A 14,493-nucleotide genomic window follows, 5' to 3' on the forward strand; every position below is an offset into this window, starting at 1 on the left:
AGACTCTCTAAAAGTAAACTGCTGGATAGAGAGAGGGACCACAAAACCTGGTGTATACCTGCTATCTATAATTATCATAAGCATCTTTTTTTCATTTTCAAAAAGAGCCCCAGTTTCAATGACAAATTATACGGTCACACTATGGATAAAGGAAACCAAGATTTTAAAGCAGAATTCATTTAAGGGAATAATGTCAGGATGTGACTAAGTAGATAATTCAGAGTCATTCTTGGTTTGTATAAACCAGAAAACAAAGCTAAGACCATAAGTCTAGGGAAAAACAAGAATCACTACATTATCTTGTGAATACCAAAGAAAAAGAGCTGAGATTCTACTAGCTGTGGTTAAAGCTAGAGGTCAGATTCAGGCTAACTGAAGTCAGGCTCTGGGGAAACAAATGTCTGAAGAAAATGATGTAACCTGTGGGCATGAAGAAAACAAAGACCAAAAATAGTCAGAATCAAGGCGTAAGAAGGACTTTGGGAGGATGGGAGTAGATTCAAGCGTCATATCAAATTGCTTGGGTAAGCTCTGTCATCCATTTTCTCCCTTTTGAAGTTAGGGTGTGTGGGATGGAAGTTGGGACCATTAGCTGTTGTCCATCTGAATTTAATTGTTGTTTGGTCCTGAAAAAATGTGGTCTCTTTCCCTTTTTACTCCCTTATTTGAGAGCTGGTTTATTTCATTAATTTATACTTTTGTCAACCTTTATTCAACATCAACCATGTGCCAGACTTTGTGTTAGGAGAGAGAGATTGAAATTGAAAAGACAGAGTTCTTCCCCTCAATAACTAACTAAGTATGTGGAGGGACGGAAATACACAAGTAAAAACATATGAATTAAAAATGGTATGATGAATGCTTTGGTAAACAAACTGTTCAAGGAAGGGTACCCAATAGCTTACATGAGGGGATCTCAGGTTAAATATCTTTTCCTCAGAGAAGTCTTTAGCTATCCAATCTAAGGAAACCTCCCCTAGTCACTGTCAAATCAGCTTCATTTTAATCATAAGCTTTGTAACCAGTTGATAGTTTCCTATTTATTTATTTGCCTCCCCACTCCCTATAACACACACACACACGCGTGCATCTGCACACAAGAATATAAACTTCATGACTGCAGGAACCTAGTGCCCGGTATATAAAATGTCCTCAATAAATATTGAATTTAATTGCCAACTGAGCTCATTTTGAAACGTGGAATTAATCCTTTAACAGGTATGGTCAAGGAGGGTTTTCCAAAAATATGGAGCAACCTTTTCAAAAGCACAGGAGGGTAGAGGACTTGTTCAGAGGACCACAGTTACTTTTAGAGAGATGAGATTGGACTAGATCTTGAAGACCCCTACATATCATACTAAGAACTTTAGATTTTTTAATGCTAAAGGCAGTGGTGAATCATTGAAAACTTTTAAATCTGGCAGTGATGTGCAAATCACTGTCGTAAGTGTGAAGAATGGATTGAAAATTGGAAAGACTGGAAGCAGAGAAGGCAATTAAAAAGCTGCTGAGATGTTCAGTAGTCAGTTGGATATAAAGGTCTGGATCTTAGGAAAGGTATAAAGGTCTGGGCTAAAATAACAGTTTTGGAATTATAAGAGAGTAGATGTGAATGCAAAATAATAGATGAGATAAATTGGAAAGAATGTATAGCGTGAGAAGAGGCAAAGTATGAAATTATTAACAACACCAGTATGGGTGGACAAAGGAATAAGAGTGAATAAAGGAGGATCAAACAGAGGATTAAGAGAAAACCAAAAGGAAATAGTATCTTGGAATCAAAAACTCACTTACTCAAGAAGTGAGTAAGCAGCAGTGTTACATGATACACTGATATTAAATATAAGTACTAGAATGCTTTTTCAGTTTTTCCCCAAAATACATTGTATTCCTGGGTCTAGAGAAGATAAGCAGAACATATATTTCCATCTTAACTCAGGAGAAGTTGCATACTGTTAAAATATGATCTCTTTAAAGAGATGATCAAGCTGAAATCCTATTACCTTTTTCAGTGCTGGTTGTATTGTTAGGTAGTTAAAAGGTGCTGAGATATCCACACCCCAACCCCCAAGTTATGGGATTACAGCATTTTGGTTTGTACTTTTGTGTTGTGTGTTTGTCAGTAGATAAACTTATTTTATGCTTTGTCCCCAAATTTACCTTTTATAATATTAACACAAATGTCTGTTATTTATAAAGAACTCTTAAGTTTTACATCTAAGCTTACATGGAGATGCGCTATAATAAGAAAGTGCTGTTAACTGCCTGGATTAAAGGTAATTATCTTCCATTGCAATGATAATCTCCCCTAAACCTCCCTCCTTTGACTTCCCTATGATACCTAGAGAACCCATCATAGTACCAGCTTCTTTCCCCACTCCTTCGTCCACAGTACTGCTGAGGGAAGAGGAGGATGTTGTCAGGGCTGCTTCATAGCCTTTCAAGCTAAATGAGAAAGATTTGTAGTGAAAACAGAAAGCGAAAATTTACGGAAGGGGAAAAATTGGTCATTGTAGAGGGATTGAGGTTCTTTTGAAAAAGTATTTCTCTTCTCCCTAAATTTCATACCATAGACCAGTTCTTCCAGATACTTCTCCTTTCCTGAGTTTTGACTCCCCAAATACCTCTCATTAGCATATTCTCTCCCCTCATGGGGCCTTGTATCTATCAGTGCTGATTCTATAGGCAGCAGGTGGTAGGGAAAAATGCAGAACCAGGAGAACTGTAACAAGACTGGAAACATGGAATGAAGAACATCTACAGCAGTGTGTCAGCCCAGAGGAAGTCCGTGCTGAGAACCTAGATCCAGGTTTAAGCAGTTTGGAATGGAGATATTCCAAACTCAAGTTCACAGCAAGATTTTACATTAGGTCCAAGTCAGAGCCAGGGAACTATGATAAACCAGAGTCAGAATCTAGGTAGAGAGTGCCAGTTAGAACACAGAGGAAGGAGGCATGTTCAAAGTCCACTCAAACACCCAATCAAGATGTATGGGAACTAAAGGATAAGAGATCAAATAAGAGCTTGAGTCGTAAGAGAGGACATTGATAACAGAGGCTGCATTTGGATTTTGACTTAACATTTTTTTCTACTTCCTGTCAATCCAGAAATAATCTGAGTTAATGGGCCAAAGCAAATAGTGGTTCTTAACAGGTAAATTATGACAGCTTGATTTTTCTTCCTCTTATACTAATCTTCTTTCTTGCGGTCTCTTCACTGAACAATTTTTAAAAAAATTTTCTATCAGGAGAATTTATTTTTGGTCACTCTGATTGATGCTCCTCTCCCCTTCTTAGCACCCCCTTGTTCTTCTTAGGTATAGGAAACCCTATCCTGCTATATTAATTCCCAAAGCTGCATAAGGGAACCCTCACCTTTTTTTCAGTCAAAAGCTTAACATTTAATAGGTTTACCCCTGTTTTCCTTTCTCTATTATTGTATGAGATCTTATTTGTTTTCCTGCTTTTAAGGGGCTTTCCACTTACTGTGCCCTAGTCTAATGAGCTCTTCCCTGTGTGGTTTTTTTGTTTTGTTTTGTTTTTGCATGCCTACCTCCTCATAATTTACTTTCAGAGGCTTTCTTTAACCACCCTACCTAAAATAGCCCTAGCATTCCCCTCTTACTACCATGTTTGATTTTCTTTATAGAACTTACCTCTAGCTAGTTTATTTTCTTTCTGTCCTTTCTATAATGATCTTATTTGCCTTGACCATTTCTGTATGTCTTGTGCCTTGAACAGTGCCTGGTATGTAGTAGACACTCAATATCTGTTGAATGAATGAATGAGAAAGAAATATTTTTGACATGCTTTTTTCATTTTTATCAATATTTGTATGTAGTTAGCTATATATTAGCTAAATTATTTCATTGAATTTATAGATTGGTTAAATCCAATCAGGCCTCCACAAACAGGTTTTCCTGTATTTTACGTGCTGAAACTAGTTTATATCTTGATTTCAAAGTAACTTGTTAAAATGTATAATTTAAAACCTTGTATGTTTTATAAGCTTCTCTTTGTACTAGGAAACATGATTTCTTGTACTAAGAAACATGGTTGTGTCAGAAGAAATGTATAAGTTTCAGGGGAACTTCCTTGATTAGTAGAAAACTAGAGATACCTTTGCATTTCTAGTGGTACCTACCTAACGACTTAGTGCTTAAGAATCTTTGGCAAGGAAAGGAAGGGTAAGATGGTCATTGACGAGCAGTCAGATTTTAGGGATGAAAGAAAAGAATTCATGACAGTGAAATAAGCCATAAAGAGAAGAGAAATCAGACATTTTAACTATAGAAGCATTAGAGTAGACCTGAGTGTGATTTGAGTATACAAAAGGAGGAGCTAATAGAAAAAGAATGGTAAACAGTGATGGAAAGGGAAGAGATTGTGGCTGTAAGACTCCTAAGGAATGGGAAGAATCAAGGATGTAGGATAGATTTGGGGAGAGGACAAAGATTTACCCAGACAGGTGAAAAGGAAGAAGGTAAGGCCAGATAGTGCCCTTTTAAAAAAACTGAGGTAAAATTCACATGACATTTACCACGTTAGCCATTTAAAGTGTGCAGTCTGTTGATATTTAGTACATTCATGGTGTTATGCAACCATCAGCACTGTCTAATTCCTGGACATTTTCATCACCCTAAAAAGAAATCCCATACCTATTAAGCAGTCACTTCAGATTCGTCTGTCCCCCAGCTCCTGGCAACCACTAATCTACTTTCTGCATCAGTGGATTAGCTTATTGTGGCCATGTCATATAAATGGAATCTCATAGTATGTGGCCTTTTATGACTTGCTACTTTTCACTTAGCATATCTTTTCAAGGTTCATCCATGCTGTAGCATGCATCAACACTTCATTCCTTTTTATGACTGAATAATATACCATTGTGTGGATATACCACACTTTATTTGTCCATTCATCCATTAATAGACATTTGGGTTGTTTCTACCTTTTGGCTGTTGTGAATAATGCTCCATGAGCATGCATGTACATGTGTTTATTTGTATGCCATGATAAATTATAAAATATCTCTCCTACCCCCATTCTGAACTCCTTTTTTTCTAGCAATTTTGTCTGAATTTTCAATTTAGAAGTTGATTACAAATATGTTATAAAAATAACAATGTTAAACATTCAGAACCATTTATTCCACTGAATTTGTGGGACTTTGCATTTTAAAAATGAAATTTGATTTTCATGCAAAGTTACAAGTTTAAAAAAATTCTCTATTAAATCTTTCTGATTTTGTTCCCTGATGTTAGTGGCTAGCATTCTGCATAGTTCTTGAACTATTTATGTGTGAAGTGATTTCCATAAACCATGGGAACCTCTACTATTGATTTGAACTGGTAGAGACCCTGCTCTCCTTACCCAGGAGGTTGTTGCTCATTGAAGAAAGAGGCGTTCTCATCATCTGAGGGTGAAACTTCAGTGCATTTTTACTTAGACCCTTTGATATGATCAGTATACTAATGCAGTACCATTCTTCAGTTGTTATTTTAAAATAGGCCTACAAAAGCTTGATGTTTAACCTTTTATATTTCTCATTTCTGTGGGAAGATGAATTCTGAATTTCAACTGATTTGGAAATTTTTTTAACTAGTAAAGGACTATTGCTATTGAATTGCCATTTTACTCTACATTTGTATTATCGTATTTCTATGCCTAAGTCTTCTCCCTTCCCCCACCCCTTTTGTCTCCACTTTATGTCACAAGAAGCAAGCCACCTATGCCTGAGGTTGCCAAATGTAATTTGACCTCTCTTTACAAGTATTCAGTAGGTGGAATATTTACCCCCATGAAAGTTAATCCTGTGTTCTTCGGTTTGATAATACCATTATTCCCCCTTCCCCAACCTCCAATTTCAGAATTAGAAACGGTGGACATTTTTAGTATAGTCTGAACTTTTAAACAAAAATGCCGTTAATGGTAATATGCTAGTGAAAAACCAAGGGCAAACTTTTCATAGGCTTGGTTTGTGTTGTATATACTAGCCCTTTATCATCTGAAGAATGTTTTGTTTCTTTACATTTAAAACTAAAATCTAAAAATATTGTCTGGTTCTTGTAGAAATATTGTTTTAACTGCAAAATACCCCTGCAAGGTTCAGGTGACATTCTCTTTTTTTTTTCTAAGCTCCTGTTTTGGACTAAACTCCTCGAGAGCAAGGACTGAGTTATATCTATATTATATATATATATATTAAATTCCCTATGGTGGTGAGCCCAGTAGCCTACAAATAACAAGTACCATGTCTCAGTAAAAGGTTGTTAAAATTGTTTAAAGTAGTCAATGAGATATAGATGTGAAATCCCAAAGTGAGATGCCAGATTATCACATACACATATTCAAAAGAAAAGATTGAGAACATATTCCATAATTCTGTCTTCTTACCCTAAACCTAGAGGCTGTGGGGAGGGTCACAGGTCACTCCCCCATATAGAGATGCATCCACCTGGATCATGGGAACTATAGGAGAGAGCACATGAAAGCCACTCCCAACCCCTAAGATAAATAAGTTATCTTTAAACTGCCAATCCCAGAGAGCTCAGAGAATATAAGTTCAAAAAGAAATTTTCTGTTCCCATACCACTCCTCCTTCCTCCCCATGCCCTTCAGAAGAATTAAAAACTAACTGACAAACTTGGGGAGGAGGGTACTACTTACAGTGGAAGCATAAAAGTTGGACAGATACCTGATCTCTCTCCCTTCCTCAGTTTAGACTTCTAGCCTAAAAAAGTTCCTAGTTGAGTGAGGGACACCTGATTTTGTACTCTATCAGGTTTGGGGGTTTAATTGAGCCCTGGTCAGAGTGGGGAAGAGAAGAGATTCATGAGCCTGGGTTAGTATACTGTATTTGAAATACCCTTGAGCCATCTAGGAGGAGAAAGTGCAGATAGGTGAGCAGCTGTCTACAGTTGGTGATTTAAGTGATGCCTTGGATATGGGTGGAATCACCTAGGGACAAAATCTAGAATGAAAAGATGAGAAAATCTAGCAAACTTGATGTCTGCTTTGAGGAGCTCTTAAGTTCTGTTTAAGCATTATATTGCATGTCAGATTATATGTACTTTTTTAGATATGGAAAGTATGTATCATAGCTTCAAAGTACATAGACAGTATAGCTGTTTCTGTCTTTGTTTTCACACGAAAGTTGTGGATTTTTTGTACCTAGACACAAAAATGACAGTTTGGATTTCAAGCTGAGCTAGTTATAACTATTACTAATTTTTCAAAACACTATCAAAAATACAGGTATGAACTTTGAAGGCTTCTTTGCTCATACAGCAGTACTTCAGGCCCTATCACTTGCTTGGAAATTAAATTGCTACTTCTCTGACAGATATATATGCACAGCTATCTCTAATGTTTTAAGAGGAATCTGTAGAAAGTCACTGAGTACTCTTTCTGTACAACTTCAGTCCCCTTCCCTAAAAACATTAGTTCTCTGTGTGTGGGTCTTTTGTTATTATTTCAAAATAGTGTCAGAAGCGATTTGGAGAGATTTAATATATTTGAAACTGCTGGTGCTTAGATATTTGAGGAAATCAAGTTTTAGAAGTCCATTATTAGAATTAAATATCATCAAATCAGAAATTAACTGAAGGGTAATTTGTAAATTAACATGCCAGAGAGATACAACATGCAAGTAATCACGTATGGTTATTTTTGTCTATTTTACTCCCAAACTTGAACTGTAATTTTTTTTCTAGTAATTATACAAATAAGGAAATAAACTTCAGTAAATGTGGAGTGCAGTGACTTGAGTTAGAAATAATTTTAAAATTTTATTTTAAGGTAGTCAAATAACTTAGTAGTTCTAATTTCTTTCTTTATAAGTGGGGTTGAAGGCAGAGCACATGGAAAGGTATACTTTGCAGGTTTTATTGCTGTTCTTGTTAAACTTACTAATTCTGCTGTTTAGCAAAATGAAGCAGGTTTGTTTTTTTCCTTCTGTACACTGTGCTTCCATATATTATTAAAATTTATATTTGATTTAAAGTTAATACACGATTTGCTCTTAAAGCAAAGATAATTTAAAATATTGAGTGGTTCAACAGAATATTAAGTCATAATTCCTGAAAACTATACAGTTATATTTGAATTAAATATTAAGTAATGCCATCTAGTGGTAACATTTCCAAGTTTAGTGAATTTGAAAATTTGGTATCTGCTTTACTAAATGTGGACTTCAGAATTTATCAGCTAGGTATACTATATCATTAAAAAGGTTTCTGGAAAATAGTTTAACCTAAGGGTTTTTCCCTTTTTGGTGGAAAATGAAGGCTCTTTGGTTATGTTCTAAAGATCCTTTCTACAAAGTGCTAATTGAAACACATTATTATTCTTTATTGTGATAATTAGATAATATTTACTTATTACCTGTAAATAATAAGCACTGGGAACAAAGTAGGCTTAATAGTAAAACAGAATGTTAATGTTTATTTAGTTATAACCTTTTCCCAGTCTATTCAGGGGCTATTATGTGCCAATAAATGAGTTAAGACTCAGGTAACTGCCCTTAAAGGCACATGATTGATTGTTGGTCTCTGTGTTTAGAACATTTCAGAAGTGTTGACCATAGACAGCCTTCTTATTGAAAATGCTGATCTGTGTGAACAGACTCAGGAATCTGCATTTCAGACAAAGGCCTTTAAGTTTAAAAAATTATGTTATATTCTATACAAAGTTTGAGAATTATGGTATATTCTATACAAAGATCATATGTTAAAATCTGTTACTTATGACCTTAGAAAACTATATGTATATATGTAAATGTTAAGCATCTGTTTAACAGATGCTTATATATGTAAATGTTAAGCATCTGTTTAACTCATATATGTAAATGTTAAGCATCTGTTAGGGAAGGAACAGATAAAATCAGCCATACCTTTAAGCTTCCAACATGCTCCTCAAAAATAACAGCAAAGAGGGCCTCCCTGGTGGCGCAGTGGTTGAGAGTCCGCCTGCTGATGCAGGGGACACAGGTCCTGCCCCAGTCCAGGAAGATCCCACATGCCGTGGAGCGGCTGGGCCCGTGAGCCATGGCCATTGAGCCTGCGCATCCAGAGCCTGTGCTCCGCAACGGGAGAGGCCACAACAGTGAGAGGCCTGCGTACCGCAAAAAATAAATAAATAACAGCAAAGAGACAAGCTGAAAACAAGCTGAAGTGGTGTGGTACTCTTTCCTAACTCTTGGCATTATTGTAATGCTTAACATTATTAACATCTTTTAACAAAGCAAATGTAATATCCTGAATATCTCTTACTTATTATCAAATAGTACAGTTTGCTAAATGTTTAAAAAGGACATTTACATAAGCTGTCACTGCCCTGTTTTCGTCTCCAGCTATTACTCCTATTGGATGTTACCCTATCATTAAATAAGTTTCCCTCATTATTGAAGTTACCTATGAAATTAACTTGAAATATTATTTGCCTCTGAAGTTACTGATAATACTCACATATTAATCTGGTACTCAGACTTTTCATTTATAAAGTAATTTTCTCCTCCTAGGTATTTGGAGTAGATGACAATCAAGATTATAATAGGCCTGTTATCAAAGAAAAACATAAAGATCTGGTAAAAGATTGGGCTCTCAATTCTGCTGCAGTAGTAATGGAAGAAAGAAAACCACTGAGTACACCTGGATTTCACAGCTCAGAGGTATACACATCTTTCTCATATTTTTTACACGCACAAAATGTAAATTTTTATCATTTGTAATTACAGCTGACCCTTGAACAACATGGGTTTGAACTGCGCAGCTCCACTCACACACAGATTTTTTTTCACTAGGTACATACTATGGTAGTACATGATCCATGGTTGGTTGAATCCACGGATTGGGGACCATGGACACAGAGGGCCAACTGCAAAGTTATACATGGATTTTTGACTACATAGAGGGCTGGAGCCCTTATTCCCCCCACCCCCCCCACCTTTGTTCAAGGGTCAACTGTATATTATTATAAACAATTGATATATCCTCTTGTAAAATACTTTAAATTAATATGCTTTTGTGAGTGAAAATGTTAAATTTCAGTAAGCAATTAATGAGCTATATGCTCACTAATTGACATTATGAGATAAGACAAAAAAATATACACTGCATATACTTTCTAGGAGGTCATGTATTTGGAATGGAAAGATCTGTCATGCCAGGAAACATGTGTATGGTAGTGCCTGATATATATAACTTATAAACCTAAATAAGTGCCCTTATAGTGCAGCCCAGGATGTAACTAGAATAATGTGAAATTAATTAAGGGTGGCTTGGTTAAGGCAGTTTTGGAGTCAGTATAGTATAGTAGAGCTTCTAGGACCTGAGTGCAAATCCCAGAACTGCCACATTTAACAGAATACCTTTGAGTCAGTCATTTCCCCTCTCTCATCTTCAGTTTTCTCATCTATACAAAGGGCATTTTTGATAACACCTATTTACAGGGAAGGATATGAAGCCTAGAAAGTACCCAGCATCGTAATTGTCTGAGATTTATGCAGTCAACAAATGTTTATTCCCTTAACAGAAATATTAGAATTTCATTCTACACTGATACGTCAGAAAGAAGTGTTAAAAAAATGTATATAACTGAGAATTATTAATTAATTATAATTTATTCAACTAACAAGATCTAACGTTCAGTGGACGCTTTCTGCGTACCATTTTACAAATAATGAAACTGAAGTATGTAGAAATTAATTTGGTCAGTGTCTTAAAACTAGTACCTTGTGGAGCCAGAATTTGAACCTCAAGGAGACTTGATTTCTTAACTCATTCTCTTATTCATATATTGCCTTTCAGGAAATGAGTTAATTTAAAATATACAAGTAATAAATAAATGTTGACTATAAATAAAATAAAACCTTAAGATATAAATAAAATATAAATGAGGTATTGTATTTGTGTGAAATGTAAGTATTCTTTATAGACAACTAAATACACATATATATTTGCTTATTAATGTAAAAGTTTTTCCGTTATGGCCTGCTATTTCCTGAAAACTGTCAAAACAGTTACTGTATTTTAGTATGCTTTTTTCCTCCTTCATCTTAGAGAATTTTTATTTTGATTTCTGTTTTACGAGATGCGTAATTATTGAAAGCGAGTGATACTTACTTGAAGCAATGTTTTAGTATTCTGATTAATCTAGAAAGGGTTCTGGTGATTGTGAACTTGTAGGACTTCCTCTTCTCCTCTCTGTCCCCTCAGCCCATGCCAAGTAAATTTATATATAGCCTGAGTATGTACCTGCCTTTGAAGGAGTCACCTAAACAAGCCATTAGAACAATCTGCACGAATGAGTCTACATAAATGTGTGTCTTTGAAACCCACCCTGTTGTGGGTATTCCTAGCATGATTTGTACTGGTACTTCCTTCAGTCTCAGAACTGTGAGCAGCCCCCATGAAACCTTGGAGGAAATTCAAAGATTCAGCAGATTTTGGTACCCTTAGGCTTCACTGTATGTATGTCACTATGTGTACAACTTACTATTTTAATCTATTATTCTTGAAATCGTATAGTACATAGTCTGTATGAAATATTTATCAGTTTCTAGCCTGTCATTTGACACTTTTAATCTTGTTTTGAATAATTCAGAATAAAATTTGGTCAGAGCTTTCCATTCCTTATTTGTCATTACAGGTTCAATACTAAGCATTGGCTTAAACTTTCAGTGAGGAAACATTTTTTCTATACTCCTAGATCTTCCATATTAAATGCCTAGATTGACCTAGTCTTAAGAATTACCAGTATACATCCATAAGTCTGTGGAAGCATATCATGAATTAAATTCGATTTCACAGTTGACTAAGTACTTGCCTTAAGGACAGATGTAGCCAGGGGCAGGTCTAGGTTCAGACTGGTTATACAAAAATCCTTAAAGGTTGAGTCATTTCTGTCTTCTTCTGGAAGTACTAAAGTGTTGTAGAAAGAAGCCTAAAGCTTTGCGTTTGTTTTTGAAATCCCTGAAGACATGACCTGGGAGATTTAATACTCCTTGAGACTCTGGAACCAATCTGATTCATGGAAACATTTAGAGGGCTGGAGAACAACTTAGAAATAGGTCTTTAAACTCTCTGTTCTGTAGAATGGAGTAGAACTAACTTCACTGTGGTAGCCACAAAGCTATTGTAGTACACCTGAGTTTATTTAGTAGCAGTAAATTTTTAAGCTCTAAGAGTTTATTTTAGTACCATTGTTAGTACTTAATAAGTACAGAATATTATACTACATTCACAGTAATAATGTTGTAGTTAAAAGAGGTGCCTAGAAAATCTTCAATTTATATATGAGGAAATTTAGTACATGATAATATATCAATGTGAGGTTTAAATATTGCTTTGCATGATAGGTTAAATGGAATTTAATGACTAAATGGAATTCTCTGAACACGAGAATCGGATTTGACCAGACTAGGTCATTGCATTCTCTTATTTCTCTCCTTTAGGAAGGCACATCTTCATCTGGAAACAAGCGTTGGGTTTCACAGTGGGCTAGTTTGGCTGCCAATCATACAAGGCATGATCAAGAAGAAAGGATAATGGAGTTGTCTGTACCTGTTTCTTTGGAGAATGGTATTTTCTTTCCTTCTTTCTTTTTTTTTGTGAATCATACATCAATTTTTAAAATACTATAAGCCAAATCTATATAGTAAGACATAAATTAAACCTAAATAAACATATTCACATAGTCTCATGCTCATACTGTATATAGATTTTATTTTCAATTAAAATGCAGATATCATTAAAATATAACCCTAACTGAAGATAAAGAGATAATTTGTAGATGAAGCATATATATACATACTCACACAAATTTATATATATACAACATATATATAAATGAAAATTTAAAAATAAGACTAACACAGTTCCAAACTATCCCATTCATTAACACAACAAATATTTAAATGCCACTTTATGCCATAGGTTCAATGAAAAAGAATTTACTTAACATGTATTTAATTTACTTAATACATCATTTGCAAACCTATGTAATATGATTTTTATTACCTTTTTATTATATTTCTGTGAACTGAAATATAAAGTTTCTTTAAAAAAACACAAAATTATATGCCTCTTATGATTTTGTTATTAGATTCAGTTAATTACGTTCTTAATTAAAAATAAAACTCTCAAGGAGAATTTGTATGTGGCTTTTCCCTGTATTCTTAGTTGTATTATTGGAAATGGAAATAGAAATTTGTTTTGTCTTTGACTTGTGGCACCCAGAAATCTGTTTAGGAATTTTGTAAACATTAGTCAGCAAGTATTTGAGCAAGGTACACATCAGTGTACTAGAAAAGCTATATAATTTATCATAGAAGCTAGAAGTAATTTTTAATATTACCAAAAATCTTTGGAAAGACAGAGTAATTTGCAGCTTGGTTCACATAAACTGATTACTGTTTGGGAAACAAAACAGAGAGGCTAGGCAAATTTACAAAAGAATCATTATAAAATTATTATTAGCTGTGGAAAGCAAAATTTTATACTTGTTATAAAAATTAATAGTACTTGGCCTTCATTATTTCATTCCTGTTTCATGTTCTAAATGGACTTACTTAGATAAGCTGATAAATCTACTTGTAATCTAAAATGTTCTCGTCAAATATTCATTGAGTGTGTGTTAGGAGCCAGGACAGTGTGAGAAATCCTAGAAAAATACAAAATGATAAAATAGCTATTACAGTTTAGTGCTTCAAGTAGCACTAAGGAGATAAGACATAACCAAGTAACATGATTAATTGCTGAATTAAAGTTACATCAGTTTTCCTACATTAAAACCATAGTATTGCTATGAAATTTAAATGCTAAAATTTTAGAATTATAAAGGGAAGAAAAGACCCATAGAAGCTATATCTAGTATCTTTTTCCCACTTATCCCCGAAAGATTTAAATGCTTTATATGTTAATTTATATTTCCCTAAAAAGATCCCTTTTCTCAGAAATACATTCCATTTATAAGCAGTCAGGAAAGTCCTCCTTAAGTAGTATTCTCAAAGTCTCTCACATGGAAACATCAAAGTTATATATTTTCTCATTGGCTTCTCAGTTTGAGGCTTTAATATACCAGAAGATCATAATTTTAAAATACCTCAGTTTGTAAAATTATGGCAGGTCCTGTCACCTTTTTCCGTTCTTACAATTTTTAAAAATCTTCTAATGAGCTTTGAATTTTTTTTTAGAAAAACTTGTTAAAATTCTACATTTTCTATTTTACTTAGGAAATCCAAACTTGTCATTATTTCAGTAGATAATAATGCTTATTAAAAACCAGGTATGTTATTATTCTTTACTATGTAATTCAAAGTATAACAAATAAACAGTGTTTATTAGTCATTATTTTTGCAATTCTATGTACCCTACGTAGAGTCCATTTTTTGTCAGTGAAACTTCACAGATGGGACAAGTCTCAAAAGCAAGAATGAACACAGTAAACTTCTCTGCCATAAGACACATTAAGAGAAAAAAGAGCAACAGATGTA

At 34.5% G+C, this 14,493-nt stretch overlaps 1 protein-coding gene across 14 annotated transcripts in view; it reads left to right on the forward strand.

Moving 5' to 3' along the window:
* The window catches only part of CEP170 (centrosomal protein 170), a 147,111-nt gene that overhangs the window by 99,106 nt on the left and 33,512 nt on the right, over positions 1 to 14,493 (forward strand). For all 14 annotated transcript variants that reach the window (XM_027122430.1, XM_027122428.1, XM_027122431.1 and 11 more), the window contains 2 exons: positions 9,520 to 9,669; positions 12,454 to 12,580. In XM_027122430.1, coding sequence (XP_026978231.1) covers positions 9,520 to 9,669; positions 12,454 to 12,580 — 277 coding nt within the window. The remainder of the gene's footprint in view (positions 1 to 9,519; positions 9,670 to 12,453; positions 12,581 to 14,493) is intronic.

The sequence above is a fragment of the Aethalodelphis obliquidens genome, unplaced genomic scaffold (genome assembly GCF_003676395.1).
Source record: "Aethalodelphis obliquidens isolate GAN/ISIS:26980383/991018 unplaced genomic scaffold, ASM367639v1 scaffold24, whole genome shotgun sequence".
NCBI classification, from domain to species: Eukaryota; Metazoa; Chordata; class Mammalia; order Artiodactyla; family Delphinidae; genus Aethalodelphis; species Aethalodelphis obliquidens.